We start from the raw sequence: 23,626 nt of genomic DNA, 5'->3' as shown, positions 1-23,626 counted from the left end.
AGGAGTTTCTTTAGAAATGAATGTTTCGAGGTCAGCTCATCTCACTTTTAAGAGAGCCACAAAATCACAGTTAGTTCAGCAACAGTCTTGAACTCTTGTAACATTTTTTGCAGCTTAATGTGTGTCTTATTGTTTCTTGCAGTACCCAGTTTACTCTTTCTTTTTCTTTTTTAAGTGTTCTGATGTTTTATCCACATCCACAAAAGTCCTTCTAGGGACAGGTGTCTACTTATATATTGTATCTGTCTCTGTCAAATAAGACGTAAACAAAATTTAATATTTGGTTTCTCTAACAGCCTGTTCATCGTGCATTAGAGGGAGCTTGATGACAAAAAGTGATTAGATGCTTATTTTACTTTCACTTTGTTCAGTTTAATTTTTCAGAGTTTGTCATACCTTCAGGTTACTGGAATATGTGACCTCTATTACATTTCTCCCCTCTTTGATTTTCTTACAGTCATCACACCTCCTAAAACGATCCTGAACGACCCTTCATCTACACTGTTTCAGGTAAGACCTCTCATACTGCCATTAAGGGAATGGAAGAAAACACACAATTACAAACAGAATAACAACAAGAATGGCCTGTACAAATCCAGGAAGAAACAATGACCTCCAATCTTTGAAACTATCTCAACACACACACACAGAGATTGTAAAACGTATGGGCTGGTCCCTCTCTCCTCTTCAAAGCCCCTTCACATTCCCGTTTCTCCCCCTCTCCTCTCGCTCCCACACACTCTCACACTTGTTCCCCCCTCTTCACTGTCCTTGACCCCAGCTGGGCTTGATTTTTCCCAGACTGGCACATGGGGTTAATACAGGCCTCACTTTGATCTCCACACATACACACGCACACAGCAATGGGCAGCCTTGATGCTTTGTTGCCTTCGGAGTTCAGGGCTATTCTAATAATGAAACAGTTGAGAGATAAGAGAAACAAATGGACTCTGTGTTCTTTTATTTTTAGGCACATCGTTTTAGAATACATTTTCTCGCCTTTCTTTCCTCTTTTGACACTTTGACTCACGTCGAGTAGGTGACGGAAGCTGTTTTAAGTGAAGCCCTTTTCAACAACATGCAGCTCCTCAGAGAGTCTGCTACTAAAGATTACAATCCTTTAAAGCACACTTTGAAATGTGCGTGTGCTATGATCGCTCTGAATCGTATCTGATGTTCTGATGCAAGTCGGCCATCTCTCTTTGTTTTTCATCTTGTCCCCTCATGAACTCTGCCTGCCTGTTCATTAATACACATCTCCTGTACCCCAACTCCAGCGTGTTCAATCTCTCTCTGTCTTTTCTTCTCATCCATCAATCTCTCTCTGAGCCTCTCTTGTGCCTCACTCCCTCCCCTAACCCCAACGTCTCTATCCATTATGGACTTAAAAGCGTTAAAAACTAAATCTTAAACCCCCTTGTTCCTCTTCTACACATACAGTACACACACATAAGGAATCTTTCATCTTTTTTTGTCACGTTACATTGTCATGAGTGCACTAACGTGTACCGTCTCTCTCTTTCTCCCACAAACACAAACACACACACACACACACACACACACACACACACACACACACACACACACAGTTTAATCACTTTTGTGTCATGTCAGGAAAGGAATGTTTCCCAGCCCTTTGATACCAGGCGTTCCCTCCCTCACCCGTCTCCCCCTCTGTCTTCCATCAGGATCTGTTCTGCTTATTTCACTCTCCCTTACTCCACTCTTTCACATACACACACACACACACACACACACACACACACACAGGTCCTGTCCTGTTGTCGTGTCTCATCCCAAGTGCACATTCCAGATGGAGCAGGATAGCAGGAATGCCGTTGTTTCACTGTAACACATTGTTTCCTGCTCACAGGGCTAAGATAATAGCAATTAGGCCAGAGTGTCCCAATTCAATGAACATCAAGTCAGGGAGAGAGAAGGGGATGGGTTTAAAGGACAGTGTGTGTACGGGGTTGTACTGGAGGCTATATTCACCTTTGATATGTTATTTGCTAAGTCTCTCTTTCTAATGTCGCTCACCTGTCGACATGTTTTTTTACACGGGACATTTATGGATTGCAGATTTGCAGACTTGGGCGGCAAGATTTACTCCGAGAGCCCCAAGTGCAGGGGCCTATAGTCCCAGTTTTGACTTCAGCCTTTGGCCCATTGCTTCATGTCATCCCAACTTCCCCCTCCCAAAATTGTCTCTCTTTTGAGCTGTCCAATCACAATGAAGGAAGATGGTTTGGCTTTTTTGAAGTAGGGGTTATCTGAGGTAGTTGTCAATAGTAAGTATATTTGCCACAGGAGACGGCGGTCAGCCTGGCCCCTTTAATGAGAAAGCGGCCGGAGTGCAGGCACGACAGCTAGGCTATACACTGCTGCAGATGGAGCCATTTGTGCTATCTAATTCAACTAAAATCTACTTAATAATCAATGACGATGTAAATGTATGTATGCTATGTTTGGACATTTTTAAGAGCTTAACTTTGCCGTCAACAGGCCACTTTGTTTTAGCACTACTTCTGTTTGTATACTTCAGTTCATTGTTGTTTTTCTAAAGTTGAGGTCTGTCTCGGTTAAAGGTTGTTGGCCACATGATGACCGCTTGCTGAAAGTGATTGAACCACAACAAACACGACACACGGGCAGAAGATTTGTGTTTTCCTCAAACCCACTCTGTTTAACGACTTTCCATTTGGAGTCACAGACATTTTCCCCACTTGCTTGCCTGTCAGTCAGTCTGTCTGCGTTTGTACCTCATAATTGTACGTTTGATAATATCTGCCTGCCACTGGTCCATTATAACCATTAAGCAGTTCGCCGTGAAGGAGTGTTGTGCTCCAGGGGTGAAAGTGTTTTCACTAACCATTTGATTGGAGCTCATTTTGTGGTCTGCTTCAAAGAACTTTGGTTACTGGTTCTGATCTCTAAGCAATGAATCATTTTCAAAAATCAACTTGACTCTGGCTTGATGTGGCGACAGCCCTTGGTTTGCGTGTTGCAGGAGGCAGATTTGTTTCAGTTTTTCCATGTTATTGAAAAATTATCTTGTGTTAACATTTTTGATGGCTTCTGACTCGTCTCTCTCTCTGTCACAGGCCGACCTGTTTCCTGGAGCTCTGGTGTACTTCGGTTCAGACGCTAAGACAGGTTTTTGTCTTTTCCATTCTTTTCTTTCATGTGCTGATTTTGAAAATAAATACTGGTGTATTAAAACAAAAATGTAGTTTACATTTTGTTATTCAGTGTGTTTTTGTGTTCCTCCAGATTTTTACATAAAGAGGGAGCTGCTTGAATCATCTGTCTCTGCAATGCAAGCTAATGAGTCCATTGCGAGGTATGTGTACACGTGTGTATTAAAAGTGTGCCAGGTTGTGCGTGCATTTGGGTGTGTACATGTACTTGTATCCCGCAGCAGCCAGCCTATTTTCCTGTCACAAAGCCGTCATCATTGGAATCCCTTTGAGGTTGTGCCTAAACAGCAGGTGCCCCCGTGCACCCTCATTTCCTCCAAACACACACACACACACACACACACACACACACACACACACACACAGACTCATAAACACAACCACACACAAATTTTCCAGTCCCAAAGATAGAGCTGGTTTCCCAAATGTGACCCCCACCTGTTGTCCTTCTGCCTCTTTAACAAGGTCAGCACTAAACATCTCATTCAGTTGTTTAACTTAGGCTTTATACAAACACAGAACAAAGGAAGAATGCAGAAAACAATGCTCTCTTCAAAGCACCTTCCCTGCTGACATGTTTTAACATTTCTATCTTCTTTTTTTTTTGTCATCCTACCTCCACGCCCTCAGCTGCATGCTCCGGTCCCCGTCACCTCTCATTGACTCCTCTACTTCTGAGGAACAGATGCCTCCTCCAGAGGAGAGGCCTGACACCGAACAGGACAAGCCGGACCCATCTGCACACACTCCGGCTGCTAAACCCATCAGATCTGACCCGGGCAAGGTGCCAAAGTGGCTCAAGCTTCCAGGTAAGGACAAGACTCGATCATGAGAACATTACCGCATTAGGACTGCAACTGGACACTGTATTGGTGTTTCAAGCATGCACAAAACTCCTGAAAACTTCCTGAAAATGTTGGGGTGTGTGAACGCAAAGAGCCAAACTTTCCACCCCGACAATACCCAGATTATTTCATGCAAGCCCCCTAGTAAATCTTCCACGTGAAATAGAGTGGGCTAATGTAAAGACGCAGCAGGTAATGATCAGGAAACTTCACTGCAAGTGGTCAGGAACAGGGACAATTGTGCTTGAGCAAGGTACGGGACAACTTTTGCCTACGTGTGAAAAAAGCCCCACTGGCACTGCTAAGCTAGTTGTGTATCTCGTCATATTTGTCATCTTTGGAGGATAGGATGTCACTGAGATGTGTTACCCACTCTTCCCCAACCACTTGCTCACAGAGCATTTTCTTGAATATGACCTGCTGCTGTGTTCACACATCTGCTCACTACGTCTGGCCGATAGAGTTGGTTTGAAAGATGTTGCTTTTTGCGTTCACACATGCATCACACCTGGACATTTGGGAATTTTTCTGCATGTATTGAAGAAGCCTTTGGAGATTGAAGCTTCACCCGAATGTCTTGCTGTGCTAGCAACAACCCATCAATCAATCATAATTTGTATAGCGCCAATTCATAACAAGTGTTATCTCGAGACGCTTTACAAAAAAGAATATGGGATAATGCAGGAAGGATTTCATTTTCCTCACGTTCCTGTTGTCCACATTTCCTTGTCACTTTCAACCCATAATGCAACACTCTCTACAACATTACAAAATGTATGTGTCAAAAATGGACGTATTGAAAATAATTTAGCTTCATACGCCGTCAAATAAAGAAGCGTATATAGATCCTTCACTGAGTTCACTGAGAGTGGAGCGCTGTAATGGTTCACTGAAGAACATATCCATCACTAAATCTTGGGCTGAAAACATCACACACACACACACATCAGAGTCCAGTTGGAAAGCTTTCCTTTTAGGGTGGGCTGGTTGTTTTTGTTTTTATTCCACCACATATCTATTGACAGATTCCGAACCATCACAAACCACCCGACCCAAACAGGAAAACACGCCACAGTTTGAACCACACCATACTGAGGAGATGTAAAAGCATCTTTAAAAACCCAACACAGACGCAAGGGTTTGGGCACTCAAGTCATCCTCCTCAGAGCTCACTTCCTTTTTCCTGTAGTGAAATATCAAAAGCTTTGAGACACATGACACACACACACACACACACACACACACACACACACACACGCACAAACCCCCAAAACCCCTGTCAATATGAAATGGCCTTTAAAGAGCAGAGTTTCTCATGACTCAGAAGATAAAGATGCATGTGAGGATGAACTAATTAGTTTTGGATGGTCACCCCCTCCGGCCTAGGGGACCACTTCAGAGGCACAGGCTCCAGGGAGGGGAGCTCGCTGCTGGGCCACATCACACAGAAGAGCCCCTGCGGTCTCTCAAAGCATGTTGTTCTGTAGTGGTGCTTCTGGTGGTCACTGTATTGATGTTTTTGTTCAGAATATTTCTCCCTCCATGTTATGTGCGTGTTTTTATATCTCGCTGATCTCTTTGCTTGTATCCATGTGTGTCTTTTTAAGAAACTTGTGGCTGCTTTCTCTTTCATGAGGAAACTTAAAAGAAGAAAAAGAGTGAGGAGGGTGGAGGGGGGGCTGCCGATCGAGGAGTTATAGACCACATGTGTGCAACCCTTTAGCATAGACATGCATGGTTTGTCCATCGCTGCAGACTGTAGCCTGTATAAAGGATGGACAGCATAAGAGTAGGAGAAAAGTGAAGCCAAAACATTTGGAGCTCCCCCTGCTGACCGGCTGCGGTATCGGTCATAAACCTCGCCATTTACAGTTAACAGATGGAACATAGGGCAAACTTTAAATTTCAAATACACATCAAAAACCTTTTTTTACAAATGTGTTTTTTGCCATCGCCGTCTTTTCTTATTACGCTGATTTGTTCAAAGTACACTTTTCTAAATACACTTCAGAAAGTTAGTTATTTGATGAGAAATAAGTGGATTTCCTTATAAATATTTTTAGCAGCCAGTACAGTCCGTTTTTTTTTTTAATTCCCTACAAGTTTTACATGCATTTCTCGAAACTTGAATTCTTCTTTTTTTCTCCTACAGCATATAACATTTTTGAGGAGTAAAAATATAAGGATGTGAAAAAACAGATGAATGGTATATTCAGCTTAATGTATGCATTGACGTGTGCAGAACATCACACTCATTTGACCCTATAGAAGAACATTGGCTAGTTGCTACGGCACAAAACCTATAAAAAAAATGATACATAAAACACAAGTCATTGTTTGCAACATGTTATTTATAGCAGACCACACGAGCATTGTCAGAGAATAGGAAGTTAAGTATTATTTTTTCCAAAGCTTTGAATCAGCCAAAATGTAAAATCGTAATATCCCTGTTCTTTAAAAGTTATCTCTTGTTTCTTTGCACAGGTAAAAAATAAGATCAATCTGCGATAATCTGCTGCTGCTGTGAGCTGACTTACCACGCCAGACTTCTGACGAGCTGTTTGCAGACTGAGTGAAGCACTTAAACCTTTGACTGCGCTTTGATAAAGGCTCAACTTTGTAAGTGAAGCGGATGAAATCCACCGTGGGAGAAGGCTGCTTTTTTTTGGGGGGGGTATTAAAATAATGACACGAGTGAGCGAGTAGTGATCATTTCATTGCCAAGAAGATTGATGTGTTTCATTCCGATTGAAGAAGAGAGAACTGACGAGGCTGTTTGATTTAGTGAGCATCTTAAACTGTAGTGCAAAATAAATAAAACGATTGTTGTATAAAAATGTGTCTTATCTTTTGTTGAGCATGAGGACTTCTTCCAACAATGTACGTTTAGTTTTTCACAGTGAAGACATCGCTTCGATTCTTTCTCTAATAAGTCTCTTCTCTTTATTATTCTTGACTTAATGTGTCTGTTACAGTTTTTTAACCCTTTTATTACTGAACAAATCTTTCCCCTATTATTATTGAGGAAGAAGATAGGCCCGCACACTTGCTCAAACACAGAGGTCTTCTTCAGTATAACAATTATTATTGACACATTAAAGCCTTTTCTTTAGAGACATGAAGAGAGTCTCAAACTTGAAACGTGAGTATATAAATTCTAATTTTAGCTTATATATCATAATATAAGTTTGACTCCTCACCTACTCCTTTTCGGACGCTGTTACTTTTGTTTTGTTTGAGTCACTCCAGGTGAAAGTCATTCATTCATGTTAAAGGCGTGTCATCTCTAAACTAAGCTGGCCAAAACTGCATTCAATCAAAGTGTTGAAAGCTCTTGTTACATGTGCCTGCTAGTTTAAACACCTAAATAAATTAGTTGTTGCTCTTTGGATTAACGGGGAGAAAAGAGCAACAGTTTATAGCCTGCTGAAAAATGACTTGCACACAAACTGTGAAAAGAGGAAGCGCCCCTGTGTTAATGTGTCCATCACAGCCATGCTAAGGGTCTGTATCTCCTCGTATAGTTTGTTATTAATTGAAGGCTGGTGTTGAAGAGCAGAGGAGCAGCCCTTAAGCCATGGGGAGGACGGCTTTGATCTGACAGAGGAGACGATGACACCAATCCATGCAGCCCCTGACTCTCACATGACCTGACTCATCTTACATCCACAGGTAAAAGCACACAAGCACATATTGTCACCAGCACACCCGGAATGTGCTTAATTTTTCTCTCTGTCACTCGATTAGCTGCTGGAGAGCCATCAGAAAGAGGATGAACACAGAGGTGAGCAGATGTGTGATGTGGGAGGGAGGAGTGCATTCCACACAAATTCATTACTTCCAACCTGTCCCTGGAGTCAGATAAAGCAAGTAAGACACGTAGGGAGCCAGTAGCCTAGTGGTTATGTTGCACTCGTCATGTAAGGAGGATTTAGTCACAGTGGCCTGTGGGGTTCGAATCCCACACTTCAATCGAGCATTATGTTGTCTGCCACTCTCTCCTCCCAACATGTCCTCTCACTCTTCAGATATCCCATCCAATAAAAGCAAACATGCCCCCCCCCCTCCCCAAATAATGAAAGACCCTGAAACCAGAGAGGAGGTTAATAAAGTTTGTGCCAGTTGTGTTGAAGTGACAGAGTTTAACTCTGCTGAAACTTTGTAAATGCTTCCTCTCACCGCTTTACTTTCATACATAGGAAATATGTTTAAAATAAGAAATATGCATGAATGTTTTCTGCAGAACAAATTGTCCTTGATTGATGACCGCTTGCCCATCAGAATAGCTTATTGTCATGTTATACACAAAGCTGGACTTGTAGAGGCTTAACAAGCAGCTGTGGTGTCAGCACATTGGGGCCTCAAGGTCTTTAAAGCGAAAGCACTGCTTCTTTGTTACAATAGCACCCCCCTGTGGCAGCTGTAGTAATTACTTATTATCCTTCCGATCCATGGAGCTATGAGAACAAATGTTCTCATTTAAATCTGTTTGATCAGCTAAAAGTTAAGAACACTTGATACATGCAGAAACAGAAAACACAGCAATCAATCAATTAGCCTATTAATTGCACAGCGCTAATTCATAACAAATGTTCTGAACACTTTACAAAAAGCAGATAAAATACATACTCTTTGTTATGTTACCAAAGAAAAATGGGATAAGATGCAGAAAGAATTTCTCCTTTGTATTCCTCACATTCCTGTTGCAAACAACAGCAGAGGTGCCAGTCCAATATCTGCAATCACCCAAACTAAATAGACATTTTAGAGGCACTGTAAATAACCTTTATCAGGGTGGTTAAAAATATTTGTATGAGAGGACATCGCTTTTATTATTTATTATTATGGCAGGATTACTTCATGACTGGATCAATCTAAGGTTCTTTTAAGAAAAGACATCCATGACATCACAGAGGGCAGTAACCCCGCCTCCAAGGTGGAGGACACTCCCACAGCTAGGTGTTTGTTCTGCTCTCTGAGTCTGCCTTCTCACCGTAAACAATAGGGCGTGGTGCAAGAAAGCCCGGGCCTCCCAAACCCCTCCAAGGGGTCTTGGTCAAATACATGTCATTTACATTTAAAGCTACAGACACAGAAACAGCCTGTTCTGAGCAGGGCTGACATAGAGGGCTTTCTAAGAAGAAGCTCCACTGACATGTTTTGGGGAGCTCTGAGACATATTTATTTAAAGGAGGATAATATGCGATCTTTAACTCGTCATTTGTGTATTCTCATGTAATTGACTGTAAGAACTTGAGGAGAAGTGGACACTGTTTGTGTTTAAAAACAGCTCACACTGTTGATGTGAGTTTGTGTTGTATAAATGACCAGTTTGTCTCCGGTTCTGTGATTCTGCTCTGGAGATCAGTTTGAGTTTAAGGGACCTGGTGACAGCTGATAGAGGTTCAGACTGATGGCTTCAGATGGGAAATGTATCATATATCCTCTTTTGTGCTATCATTATATCATCATTGGGACAGTCAAAATGAAGCTTTTGAAGCCCAAAAGTTACCTGGGGAAAAAAAATTACATACATGAATACACAGTGATAATGATTATATTCATTTATAAAGAATATCATATTTATCTGTATATTCATGTCTATTATTGATCTTTTATATATTTCCATATTCTCTTATGTATCTCTTTATCAATATACTTCTCTATTAAGTTATCAGAGCCTACAAACACTGAGGGTCTTGTACATTTAACAGTCATGGAGGACATCAGGGGACGACTAGTTCAACTTTGACATGATGGAGTTTCAGTGTGAACATCTTAAAATGACTCAGTATGAAATCTTTGTGTACAGTGAAACTCACCGGCTCACACCTGCAGGTGGAGACAGAGACCTGAGGAGAAACTGAAATATATGAATATAGAAGACTGACTGAGGCTGCTGGCTGGCATGAGATCAGGAGGACAGTGTGTACATGGAGTCCCAGCTCAGAGAGATTATATATGAGGAAGATTACACACACACACACACACACACACACACGAGACAAATGAGATGCATCAGAGATCAGGAGTGAGAACAAAGCATTCCTATCCAGCCCCCAGAATATAAATTATCTCGGGTGATTAAATAAAAAACATAAAGATAAAATCACAAGGTTGGAATACTTGCATTAGGGTAAAGGGTGAAATTATATTTCCCATCTGACACCAACTTCTTCACATCGGGTTGACAGCTTTCAGGTGTATGTGCAAGAATATTTTAAAGTCCAGCCCCCACAGTGTCTGTCAATAAAAAAGCTGGCCCTTGACCCCTGGTGTAGTAGGTGTCTATAATGTAACAGTAATATCAGTTATTCAAAGAGTGATAATACTCATTATGCTTACTACACAAGGTTTTGTTTTCCTTTTTCTCTAATGTTGTCTCGGTGTTTAATATTTTTGAGAACTTTCAGCAGAAACATGAAGATTACACCGGAGACCTGTCAAAACTCTGACAAAAAATAAAAACATGACGTTCAGTGTGGTTGATTTTTTGGCCAGTTTAGTACGTTTAGGTTTTTGTTTGTCTTATCTGAACATTGTAATGATATAAACTGAAATATTTGTAAACTGTAAGGACAGAAAGAGTCACTCAGCAACATTAAAAATAACAAAATTATTAAAAAAGTGTTATTCTTATTGTAAGTGCTCATTGATACTTGGCACAAAGCGTGTATGCTACCTGCTGGCGAAATAAAACCTGTCACTGCGCCTTCATCACTAGCTGGGTTATTATTATTTACAGTTCATTGTCCAGGGACACTTTTTTTTAAATGTTTGCTTTAGACTTTGAGTAAACTGCACTAATCAATATTTTTTTATTAACAATTGATCAAGTGACTATGTGTAATGTGAGAGGTGTCAGTTGTGGTGACAGACCCATAGACGATCTGTTTTGAAGTTTTCCTCATTTCAGTGAAGACTTTTTTTTGGAGGCTGTGGATTATTGGTGGAGTCGGGACGTCTCTCAACCTGAAGGTTGGTGGTTTGATCCCAGGATCCTGAAGCCACATGTCGCTGTGTCCTTGCACTTAACAAGTTGCTCCTGCTGCTTCGTCGGTGGTGTACAAATGTGTATGAATGGGAGGAGTTAATACCGATGGTCACTTTACATAGCAGCCTCTACCATCAGTGTGTGAATGAGTAGGTGGAAAGACATGGAAGGTACTGCTTTGTCCACAGGGGGCGCCAAAATCCAAACAAACCTGAGATTCCTAAAGGAAGTTCAATGATGGCATTACGTCCTATTTTGATTTCATTTAACATTTAAAAAAAAGAAAATAGGGTTGAGATTGAGTTTAAATTATACTTCATAATCAATAGCCTCATTAATGTTTTACACTTTGTATTCGTTTCTTTAAATGTATAAAATACTTAATTTTGTAATGATGTACTCTTTGGGTCTCCAGAGATATGAGGGCTGCTTGTGCATGATTGACTAGCTCTGTGCTAACATAAGATAAATTATCTAAAACCGTTATCTGGTCCTTTAATATGTGATCAAACTAATGCTGACACAGTAACATGTTAAGAAACAAAGTTTGATAATATGGTGATAAATATAAAATATTTGACCTTAAAACATTTGAACAGCTTTATTATTCAACAAAAACATCACATTTTGGGTGCAGCCTTATTATCTAGGCTCAGTTATCTCACCTCGTTCCTCTGGGTCTGCGTGCCCCCGACTCCACGCCCAACCACATGTACCCTCATGTGGTGACGGCCCAACCCTAAATAACTTTATTCTGGTCCCAGTGACCAGCAGCCCCCTCCTCAGCACACAGAGGGGAAGGAGAAAGTGTGAGAGTGTGTGACAGGGAGGACCTGGGAAGATGAGAGTTGACATTTGAGGAGAGCTGATAGTGTCTTTCACTCGTGTGGACACGTGGACTCACCATGAGCCGGTACGGCAGCAGACACAGGACAATCATATCTGGATGAGTGAGTGCAGAAGATTCTCCACGAGATTTAGGAGTCTGGACTAGACGTGGTTCTGCTTTGGCTTACTTGACGCTGTTTCGTATTACTGGACTGGACTTCTGGATACAGATCTTGGACTTATAGGATCTACAAGTTCTCCTTGGCAGAGACATATTTACCTTTTCTAAACATTACTTCTGTCGGGCCAGGATTTCAGCCCATCGTTCCTGCTTTGTGGCACTGGAGTCTTGATATTTCTGATTAATGAGTCAGCGTTATCGCAAAAATAGACTATCAGAAAGTCCCAACACAGTCTGTAAACGCAGCAGAATGAGGGGGGTATGACTCTGCAGGGGCGGTGACAGAATAATGCACCTGAAAACCAGAGCCTATACCCACTTCACAAGAGCTAGAAATAAGACCTGAAAACACCTGAGAGTTCGCATTTCCTGGAAGTTGATTGATCAGATAATCTTTAAGGAATCTGACTCTGGAGGTATTGGTGCATTCCAGCAACATGACAATGTTGTGACATTATCAAGGGAGGTCAAAAGTGGAAGTACTTGACGAGGGCACTGACAGACTTCCACAAGAGGAGAGAGATAACAACACACGGGGCTGAGACTCGAGCTGTACTTTTCGTACTTTCATTTATTCTTGTTTTGTTTCTTTGTTTGTTTTTGGAAGACTTGAGCAACAACGTTAAACTTACTTCGACGTCAGCTTCTACTGTTCTGCTTCTGGACATCCATAATCTCTCAAAAAAAAAAACCTTCCAGCTCTGAACTTCTCTGACTCTCATACCCTCATGGATTCTCAGGGTGGTCCATACCTCAATAAGAGGGCCCTCTGCTCACCTCTGGGTGCTGCCCGCCTCTGCCAGTTAGCTATGGGCTGTGCTGTGATTGCCATGGTAACCCACAGTGCGGGGTACAGTGGCTCGCAGGGTGTGTTTTGTATGGCGGCATGGTGTTTCTGCTTTGCCATGTCCGTTGTGGTGTTTTTCCTGGATGCCACTCGTCTCTACAGCTGCCTGCCCGTATCCTGGGACAACCTGACGGTCACAGGTGCTGCCTTTGCGGCGCTCATGTAAGTCAAATGCTCAGATGTAACTCCTCAGTCAGCGTAGTGCTGATGTTTATACAAAACTTTCCCCCGGGCTTTGCCTGCATGACTTTGGTTTTTATCACAGGGATATGTGAAGCTAGGGTTATACTGAGGTATGACGGGTCCTATTTCACTGATGCTTACACTTTCACAATCATAGACTGTTTAAAACATGAATTTAGTCTCAATGACATCACCCATTGGTATCTAACGCGCTTTCTCAACCTAATCATACTAGCGCCTTTCAGCTGTTGTTTCAGTTGAAGGACTGCAGCGTTTCCCTGTTCAGTCTCAACCCTCACATTGCTTACATTTTAGTGTAAAGCCATGATAATCCCACTCTACACTACCTGCACACCCAACAGCTAACAGACAAGGTTAGTGGCAATAAAGGGAAAGTAATCGATCATTTAGCAGCTAAATATCCACGCATCATTGTTGAGCAAAGAAAGGACAATGTATATTCGTATGACAATGAAATTGATTTAAATGAATGCTAATGTTACCCAACTTCTTCTGCAAGTGTTCATGAATCATTGTAAGCTAACAAATGTACATATATTCTATCTTCTCCTGCAGGTATGTGACGACCTCTGTGGTCTACCCTCTCTTCTTCGTCCGATCTGAGTGCCCCTATGCTGGATGTGATGTCCTACACTTCCGCATCGCTGTGACCGTCTGCTCCATCCTGGGCACTCTTGCCTACGGGGCGGAGGTTGCCTTATGTCGAGCCAGGCCAGGCCAGACGGTTGTGGGATACATGGCCACCGTCTCTGGCCTCCTCAAAGTAGTTCAGGGTTTCGTGGCGTGCATCATCTTTGGAGCTCTAGCCAATGGGAGCGAGTTTTACCGCTACGCCGCCACAATCTACTGCGTGGTTGTCTATGCTTTCTGTTTCACCTTGACTGCACTGGTGATCATCATGACCGTGTGTGGGCAGACCAAGGCTGTTCGCTGCATGTCCTTTGATCGCTTCGTGGTGGTGTGCACACTGCTGCAGGTTCTGCTCTACCTGAGTGCATCAGTAGTGTGGCCTGTTTTCTGCTTTGACACCAAATATGGCACGCCATGGAGGCCATCATCATGCCCTCAGGGGAAATGTCCATGGGACAGCAAAGTTGTGGTGGCCGTGTTCTCTTTTGCCAACTTTGGACTGTATGTGGCAGACCTGGTCTACTCCCAAAGGTTAAGATTTGTAACATCTCATATGCCCACGACCTCTCGAGCATAGAACCATGAGGGAGCATATTCTCCCCAACTGGCTTTACAGGTTTAAGTTATTTGCTTAATCTTAGTTTTTATATGATGTTTAACGATGGATTATATTGAGGGGGATAGATAGGTTGAGTCACAGATACAAGGCCCTGGACATTCATGTTGCTGCTCATGGTTTTCTGCTGAGGCATCCAGACTTCCCAAATTCACTTTGGAATGTGAACAAAGGAATTTCCCCTCTGCCACACCCCACTGAGGTGACACCCTATCTCTTCAACTCACCCGCTCTGCCCTCTGGGAGGTTTTGGGAGAGCAGCCCGCCTCACCCAAACAGCCAAGGCCCATTGGTGCATCCTGCCAATTTCTCATAAACGGATACATCCCAGCTATTTTTGACCTGCTCACATACAAACGTACTTGCTGCCAGTTTGTAAACTCAACCCAGAGAGATTCAGAGTTTGTAAGCTTAAATTCCTTGATATAAATGATAACCCATGCATTGGCATGCATGGCATCACAGTCATCTGCAGACTTCACACCAGGGATCGACAAGCATTTCTCTGACGGCCAAAAATAAACAAGAGCTGTCTGCAGTTAAATTGAAGCTGTGAGGCAGTGTTTAAAAGAGGCTGGTGTCTTTAAAACCTCTCTATGAAATGCCTCCCTCAGTCAGTGATGGAGAAAGAGTCCATTTCTACCAACTCGATGACCTAAGCTGACACATTCAAAACATACAAAAACAGTCAGGGTGACCATGTTTCCACATTCACACAGAAGATTAAACATGTGATCTAATACGTCCTTCAACTAGGTCAAATGTAAGAAAACGGGCATTATCTGTTTGTTACCATTTGTTTTTGGTTTCATATTTTGAGATGCTATGGGATTAATTAGTAATGAGGTTCACAGTTTGGCATGGATTTCTAGCTGATAAGCTGTGATCAATATATTGGTATTCACAATGGATCAAATGTATGTCAGAAGTTCATAGACGTCCCCAAAGAGAATAAACACGCTGCAGTTTCTCTTCGCTCAAATGTGGATTTAAGCATCTTAAAGTTCATTGTTTTGGTTATGATACACTCTCAACACTATCATATTAGTGTTTTTTGTCGCACTCTGTAAAGTTGTTATCAGACAAAATGCTCTACAAACACATCTTATGCTACCTGTCCATCAACGATAAGCAAACAAACAGAGTTTCTGAGTAGTTGGTGAATATAGTGCAGCATTTTTTTCCTTTTTGATATTACTGTTCTCTGAAAGAAGTTTTTTTGTCCGTGCGCGAACACCACTCAAAGTTAAAAACAGTTTGACTTTTGGAACAACACTACTAAATGTCACTTCTCCCTCACGGACCAATGAAAATCAAGATGGGGCAGGACCCCAGATAACAACTTTGTCAACAATAATGGCGAAGGAGGGACTGATCCTTTACCTCATCTTATGCACCCAGACTTGTTTTTAGGAGGATTTTACTTCCAGGTGTAGAGCTGCTGCTAACACCAAGACACACTTTCTGTGGGAAATTTCCTTAAATAAAAGAAAATATTAGGCATACAGAATTTAGAACAGAGTTAGAGTTCACTACCAAGGGAGGCAGGAGTTTTGAGGGACAACATCCGTTAGCAAGCAACAATAAGCGCTGTTGAAAAGCATTCTGAAATTGAGGTTGTGGGCGTTGCCAGCGTTAAAAAAAAGAACGAAGGCTCTTTAAGTAGATGAAGAGGGAAATATTTCCAGGTGGAGAACAAAAATGGAGCTAAAAAAGACTTAATTATGGACTTTTTATTCACACCATATGAATGTCTGAAAATAAATGCAAATGTTGCTCCATGTCTGGAGGTTAGATGGTCAACTATTTGATAATTCGTTACCATATCAACGTTTTAACAATCACTCTTTATTTATATAATGCTGATTTATAGCAAACATTTTATCGAGACACTTTCCAAGAAGGACAGTTCTAGACCGTACCATTTGTTTTATTCTTTACATAATCAACACAACAATAATCCACCATGAGCACAACACTAATTTGTTGATCTTTCCCAGACACGGTGTAAGACTCCCACACTGCCAACTTTTTATTTGACGTTTGCATGAAGACAAAATCAGTCCAAGAGTTTGTCCAACAGGTGACTTCTTCTGCCCAATAAATACATGTTTGCCAGTTTTAAATGAATCAACACAGCAGATACACATGGGCTGACATAGGTGAATGCTACAATACTATCTAATGTCTGTCAACGGGGCTGATAGGCTGATACCGATGTTCAACCCATTCAATGGTACATAACTAATGTAGGCTGGTATGCAACACATTTTAACAGATATAGTCACCTGACCGGTCCTCAGTCATTCATTAGCTACAGTGGGATTTATACCACACTATACCTTCACCCTTCACACTATGGAAATAAAAGATGAGAGAATCTGTGGCTGCTGTCCTCTCTCTCAGCACTTTTATCTTCTTGTTCCACAGAAGAAGAAAAACAGAAGCACATGGCTTGGCCTAACGTTCTCCTTGTCCTCCCCTTTTTCTCTTTATTAAGATTCCTCTCTCTTCTTACTGTCTCTCCAGACTTTCACTCACCCCTCATGTCTCCCTCTTACACATCACACCAGCCACCCCCTCTCCTCCTCCTTCACTCCTCTCTGCTTTGGTCACCTCTGTGAATCTCATCTCTCTAATCCTGGATCAATGTATTCCCCTGTCACTTCTGTGAGTGCTGTGGATGTATTATATTAAGTCCTCGGGAAGCCACTGTGCCACAGCATACGTAAAGAGAGATAGTCTCTGTTCTCTGCAGCAAATCTTACGACAGTTGGCTTCCCTAGTATCCAAATCTGTCTAAAGACCACAGCAAAAGCAAGTGTTCTTCTCTGAGATTTACTGTAATCCACTTTGTGCCAATGTTTGTGAGTGAGTTAATACAAGTGAGTAACGTGTACACAGGAAGAGCAGATGATCCAGGGATTCGATGTGGATTTATGCTAATGAGTGCAGATTTCTTTTGTAGCAATAAACAACTTTGTTTATTAAAATAAACATTTTTAATTGTCTTTGTGTGTTTTTTGCTTCTGAAAATATCATAAATCCTACAGAATTATTATCAACAGGCTTCTGAAAGGCACACTCCTTCTCTGATTAATATTGAGTAGGATTTAACATCAGTGGAATAAGTCAGAGCAAAGTGAAAAGTACCGCTGAAAGTGACGGACAGCGGAACCACGGAGCGATCTGTAGCTCCATTAGGCCTGTGTCCTCCCTGCTCCTCTGTGGAGCTCCTTTTAGCAGCTGTTCCATGTTTGGCAATCATTTTACTCCTCTCTCCCTGCGGGCTCTGTATTAAACATAGCCATGTCTACACGCACACACACACACACACACGCACACACACACACACACACACACACACACACACACATAAAAGAAGCCTCTCATCCTGTCCACCTGATCGGGGAACACACACAGTCTACAGTGTATGTACTTTCCTGACAGATAAGCTTTGACAGGTGTCCATCATAACGTCTCTTCCTGATTCCCCGGCTGGGGGGGACATAAGGGGACAGGGGACGGCTGGCTCGCTGTCGTGACTAATCTCCGATGGCGTATGTTGCTGATGTCAGCTCCCCGGTTGCTCTTGGCTCTTGTTCTGCCAAATGTTGCGTGGAACATTGACGAAGGCTAAATCTTTGGACCCAGTGGAGTTGTATCTATGCCAGCTCTGCTTTCTGAGCATCCTGTAGGAAGCAATTGAATACAAAAGAGAATGGGGAGGTATTTATTGTGCAGTAATACACAAGTAGTTTCTGACCTGGTGTTTCATTAAGACAAATCTGCAAAATAAAATAAACATTTGTAAAACAGCCTCAAATCACATGTTCCTGAGCTTATTACAGAAAGAATAGCCTGTAAGGATGCTTTGAATGAACAAAAATCTGGATGTATATCTCATGTTTAATGCCCAAGTCTTGTTTATATTTTAAATGCCATTTATTCATGATTGTGTTTGGTAAAAACTCTGTGAGAGGACAGAAAACTGTTCGACTGAATCATTGATTCAGTCAAAGTGTAATATTTTCTATGTAGCATTGACTTATCCTGGGAAAACTAAACACTGTTAAACAGAGCTGTATAACAAAAATGTAAGGCCATTTTTTTCTCTCCCATTAGACACACACAGAGACCCTCCCTCACGGTATGTTCCTCATGGAGTTCAAAGTACAAAGAAGACTAGCATGACAACCTGTTAGTACTCAGTCCCCATGTTGGTAGAAAGCAGTTAACTGATAAAAAAGAGCACATTGAGCTCCGGTGACCTTCTGTCTGACTCAACACCCCCCATGACCTAAAGACATTTCTGTGATCTGATGAGATCATTTAATTCTCCTTGTACAGTTTGCTAAATACATGCTGAGTTAAGGCTGGAAGCACAGAATCTGTGTGACACATTCATTATACAGCTTCAGGTTCCACTTGCTCTTTTGAGTTTTGATCCTGATTTGTCCGTGAGATTTGGTGATGTGCTTTGGGAAATCCTTTATTAGTTTTGGATTGAACATAAAATTGAAATCTGACATTCCACTGGTTGACTTTTTGTTTCTCTGCTGTCGTTTCTTTTGTATTCATTTGTATTCCTTCTTATCTCTGATTCATTCTTGTCACTCATTCTAGTCTCAGACTGCAGAGGGGAGACGGATGCACACTCGGGAAAGATTTTCTGTCTGTCTGTGATATTAAATATGCACATCTCTCATTCAGCAAAGCTACTTCTCTCCCTCTCTGCAGCTTTTTCTCAATCCTAAATCTGTTGTCAAGCACACATACACACACACACACACACACACACACACACACACACACACACACAAACACACACACACAAACACACACCTAATGACAACGGCAAGAAACAAATTGTTGTGAACGCTTCACCTCGACCTGCTTGTTGATCTGTGGAGGAAAGAAGAAAAAAAAAGAAAGAAACAGATTCGTGCACTGTGGTATTTTTAATAAATCTCTCGGGGTTTTGTCAAAAAAAGAAAGAGCGAATAAGTGCTGTCACGCCTCAGCACACATGCAGAGTCTGAGTGATAGATAGTACAGAGGCAGGCAGTGGTAAATTAACTTTGTGTGTGTGTGTGTGTGTGTGTCTGACAGAGGGGCAGTGTTGCAGGGATATGTCACAAAAAAATTCAGCTTTTTTGAGATTAGGCTGGCAAACAGTTTTGTGGGTGATCATTCCACAAAGCCATGCAACAAGAGGAGTGGGACACAGTGCCCGAGCCCCCGCATACACGACTCTGTCTGTTATTCTGCTCTTTGTAAACATCAGTTGAGTATGAATCATCATATTATTCCTGAATTACCAATAAAGCTTTTTCCTGAGACAAAAATAACTCACGGACTTAGCAAGACAGTCTGACATCCTTTATATCAAAGCTCTTCCTCTGATTAAACCTGACGTGATTAAAAAGGAGAATAAATCAGGGTCAGAGCTGCTGCAGAGGACACTGAAGTCATGTCCTTTCTGACATTCAGCAGAAATCAAGGTTTTACATCCAAGATAATTTACATTTTCAATCACTCCTAAAACACATTTACAACAGATTTTATTGCTCTATCTTTCTAATTATTTTAATTATTGACTTTTCCCCCCCCCATTAGTTTATTTTGGGGCTTTTAATGCCTCTATTTTAAATAGGACAGTGGATAAAGTCAGAAATCAAGGAGAGAGTGAGTCGAGAATTACAATTAGGAAAGGAGCGACAGGTCGGACCCAAATCCAGGCTTCCCGCTTGGAGGACATGGGCGCCCCATTATTGACTCTTTTTTTATTTTTTTCTTTAGTACACAGAGATTTGCCACACAAATCTACATTGTAACTTGTATAGTGACATTGAAGTTAATTTTGATTTAACCCAACCCAAATCCCTACGGCTACTCCTGCCCCTGGAGGCAAATACATAAATACAGAGGTATTCCATCAGTAAACAGCACTTTTAGCATAGGATAACAAGCATAGCATAAAAAAAATGCTGCAGCCTAAGCAGCAAAAGCCAAGATCCCTGAATTCTGAAGTCCCTGGTTTTGGTTAAAAGCTCCAAATATATTGGATGACATGTTTTCATGCATATAATCTTGTGTCAGACCCCATGCCTCCTAAATACTGGTTCATTTCAAACCTCACACCAACCAGCTTGGTTTACAGATTTCCTTAAAGAAATGATTTTAAAGCCTACCTTGAGATTGCCCCGAAGACATCAGCATTACATCGTCAGGGATTTTTAAAAAATTTGAATCTGCTTTTTGGGTAAGGATTGCCGAGGTCCCCTCACTTATAGAAGCACAAACCTGCAAAAACTCTGATTCATCAGATTAGCATCATTGGAAAGTATTGATGCCATACTGAAGCAAGCTGCAACAGTCGGTTTGACTCCACCTTAAGTCAACCCTGAGGAGTCCCAGGCTGTTTTGGCCAATTTAAAAAAAAAAAAAATGTGCCAGATTAGAAAATGACTATGTTTGGTATATTTTTTTTAGCACAACCTCACCTATTTGACCTGCCCCCCAAAACATCCAAACAAAACATTCAATAGGATTTAAAAAAATATGTTTTAAACTCAAATGTGATTGCCCTCAATTAAGACTCTGAGAGAAAAACAAATCAGGCTTTGTTATAACTTATTGTGATGAGTAAATACTGGTTTGTTTCAAACCTCACACACAATCAGTGAAGTGTGACTACAGGTTTGATCAGAATCAATTAATCACTTATTCAACTAAATTAGATCCTACGAATGTGCAGAAGGCTTTGAGTTTGTGTGAGCAATTTTGTAAAAAAAATGAACAAAACGATGGCTGTGGGCAACATGATCGACTCTTCCAAGGTGTTGGGTTTTGCTTTTGTTTAGAAATGATGAAAGATATCTCTGCAGCCGGCTGACTGAAGAGGAAGAGTAACAGCTGCTCGTGCATTCTGCTTTATATATAGACAGGAGCATACGCAAACCCTCAGTCTGCATTCCTGTCCAACAGCACTGTGAGAAAATAAATGGAATGAGGCCCCTCATAGCAGACATGCAGAGCCCCTTGTGAAGGATAAATTTAGTCTGGCATGGCATGGTATGGCATGAGGGAATGAAGAGATGGGCTCATATAGACATGAGGGTCAGTCCTATTAAAATGTGCAGAGAGAGATTTTAGCATCAAACTGACAGTTACAGGCCAAGTTCATGGCTAATTTTAAGGATCTGCATTGGTGGGGTACCAGGGGACAGGCAGCCAAACTGCATTCGAATGCCACGGCTCATGAGTGTACCCTCCATGTGATTCAGCTTTATTTCCGATTCTGTCAAATCTAAGGAGAGAAGCAGAAGCACTGGTCTACAGTCTGCTGTTAGAATAATAAAGCTTCATTCAAATTCAGCTCCCTCAAATATCACAGCCACCTCTGGTCCCCTTGAGTGCTTCCGTGAGTCATCTCCAAATCTCAGTGCATTTACATTCAAAATAACGAACGCTGAACATGTGCCCAATTCACTCAGGTGGAGGATTTTGATGTGGAAAAGTGACATGTCTCCAGGGGGAAATCTTAAAAAAAAAATAGAGGCAATGATTTTCAGGAGTATCTAATATAATAGCCTGATTCCATTAAGAGGTTTTTTTCAGTAGCCTATTTTCAGCATTAAATTATCAAAACCATTCTAAAAAATATAGATTACCACGAGTGCCCTGACAGCAAAAATAACTTTTGCTCAGATATGATTATTTCATAAACTGAAACATCACATTTTGGAAAGACAAAACATATATTCAAAAGAACAAATGCCCAGTAGGATGTTAAATGGTATTTCTTTGTTATTTATGGTTCAGTGGTTGGATCTTGAAGCATTAGATGGACAAACCATCTAATTTAATTAAGTCACTTTTAATTGTAAGGACTTTTCATTATTTCCTGTTTTGAATCTATAAATTGACATTGAATCTGTTTAAAATGTAATGTCTTAATGTCTTAAAGGCTTTATATGCAATTTTTCAGACTTAAATATAATAGAAATCAAGTATATCCTCTGAAAATAACTCTGTCAGTCATGACTGTTTACAATGGGTGTAACACCCGAGTCCCACTGTCTGTGATGTTTTCCGAGTTTTCCGAGTCCTATCTTCACTTTGTTTACATCGCCAGGACGGCCGGCTGACTCCTCCCCTCGTGTATAAAAGTTGTTTAATTGAGGGACTAGAGAAAAGAAGAATAACATACTGTACTCACTGCTTAACTGTGTTTCTAGATCACGCTCATTTCAGGTAAATTTACATGCAGTGTGAAGATACGAGCATAATAAAGATTAGCATTAGCATTAGCATGCTAACACAACAATGCAGCGCGAGTTGTTTTGGTTTCATGCTGGTGCTCAAGGGCAACATCTGCTGGATCAAAAAATCGCATATAAAGGCTTTAAAGGAGATAAAACAGGACTTTGTTTTAGTTGTAGTCATATATGACTCAAACAAAATAGACAATTATATATACAGTTATAGACAATAGACTGCATCCATTTATTATTGTTTGTTAGATGCAGTGGTACTGTCTCTAAAAAACTTAGATGTATGTATAGTTTTTTTTTTGTAATTTTTGCAGGAAATCATCAAAAACCCCTGTAAGAAATAGATTACCATAAGTGCCCTTACAACAAAAATAACTTTATGTGACAGTATGTTCTGAATTTACAATTGGCTCTAATTAGCACTCTCCTCTCCACCCTCACATTACAAGTTCAGTCTAACTGTGTTGACGCATAGCTGCATCCATTTCTAATTGTTTTCTAGATGCAGTGGTACTGTTGTAATGGTAAAGGTAGGAGAGGCGACAAAGAAAGGGGGAAATCTAAAAAAATAGAAGCAATTCTTTTCAGGAGTCTCTCACAACATAGATTGATTCCATTAAAGGTGCACTAGGTAGTTTTGGTAGAGAATTATGAAAGTTGGAGAAGTGTACAGATTCTGTGCTATATGTTCATAACTTTATACACAAACTGTCCTCAGAGGAAAATTTGGTCCCTGGAAAACTTTTTGAAGATAAAATGATACGCGAGAAGTTATGGTGGGGGGCCCGCAACAGTGAAACCGTAACTCTCCTGGTAGCTTTTTAGCTCCAAACAGTGTTCAAGGGACCCATTTTTTCCTTTGAGTAAGTTTGTGTATTTAGTTCAGAAAATATATATTAAAAAGGAAAAGGGGGGGGGGGGGGGGGGGGGGGTCACTCACCAAGGAAACGAGGAGTTGGCATTTAGTTGTGTTAAATTGTATTGTAGGTTTGTTTTATGTAA

At 41.2% G+C, this 23,626-nt stretch overlaps 2 protein-coding genes across 3 annotated transcripts in view; both read left to right on the top strand.

The window, feature by feature from the left end:
- Nucleotides 1–23,626, top strand: part of aspscr1 (ASPSCR1 tether for SLC2A4, UBX domain containing) — a 103,924-nt gene that overhangs the window by 10,374 nt on the left and 69,924 nt on the right. The window contains exons 13-17 of one of the 2 annotated variants that reach the window (XR_009674886.1): nucleotides 458–510; nucleotides 3,105–3,156; nucleotides 3,274–3,343; nucleotides 3,831–4,009; nucleotides 6,530–6,719. Coding sequence is in view for 1 of the 2 variants with exons in the window: in XM_061050398.1 (XP_060906381.1) it covers nucleotides 458–510; nucleotides 3,105–3,156; nucleotides 3,274–3,343; nucleotides 3,831–4,009; nucleotides 6,530–6,540 (365 nt within the window). In the remaining variant the exon portion in view is untranslated. Of the gene's footprint in view, nucleotides 1–457; nucleotides 511–3,104; nucleotides 3,157–3,273; nucleotides 3,344–3,830; nucleotides 4,010–6,529; nucleotides 6,883–23,626 lie in introns of those variants that run through there. The other variant, XM_061050398.1, reaches the window with a different exon arrangement.
- On the top strand, nucleotides 11,838–15,056 carry LOC132954502 (myeloid-associated differentiation marker-like protein 2). The gene is made up of 2 exons (XM_061027063.1): nucleotides 11,838–13,057; nucleotides 13,655–15,056. The coding sequence occupies exons 1-2, from the start codon at nucleotides 12,777–12,779 to the stop codon at nucleotides 14,304–14,306; spliced, it is 933 nt and encodes a 310-aa protein (XP_060883046.1). The 5' UTR covers nucleotides 11,838–12,776; the 3' UTR covers nucleotides 14,307–15,056.

Source organism: Labrus mixtus, chromosome 2 (genome assembly GCF_963584025.1).
Source record: "Labrus mixtus chromosome 2, fLabMix1.1, whole genome shotgun sequence".
In the NCBI taxonomy this organism is placed as follows: domain Eukaryota; kingdom Metazoa; phylum Chordata; class Actinopteri; order Labriformes; family Labridae; genus Labrus; species Labrus mixtus.
Note: the sequence above shows the minus strand (reverse complement) of the source record. Positions and strands in the feature narration are given on the sequence as shown.

What these genes read in the sequence shown, in the direction of transcription:
- LOC132954502 (XM_061027063.1), top strand. Translation starts at nt 12,777, where the DNA reads ATGGATTCTCAGGGTGGTCCATACCTCAATAAGAGGGCCCTCTGCTCA. An exon ending in GCTGCCTTTGCGGCGCTCAT is followed by an intron (nt 13,058 to 13,654) that starts GTAAGTCAAATG and finishes CTTCTCCTGCAG; the next exon opens with GTATGTGACGACCTCTGTGG.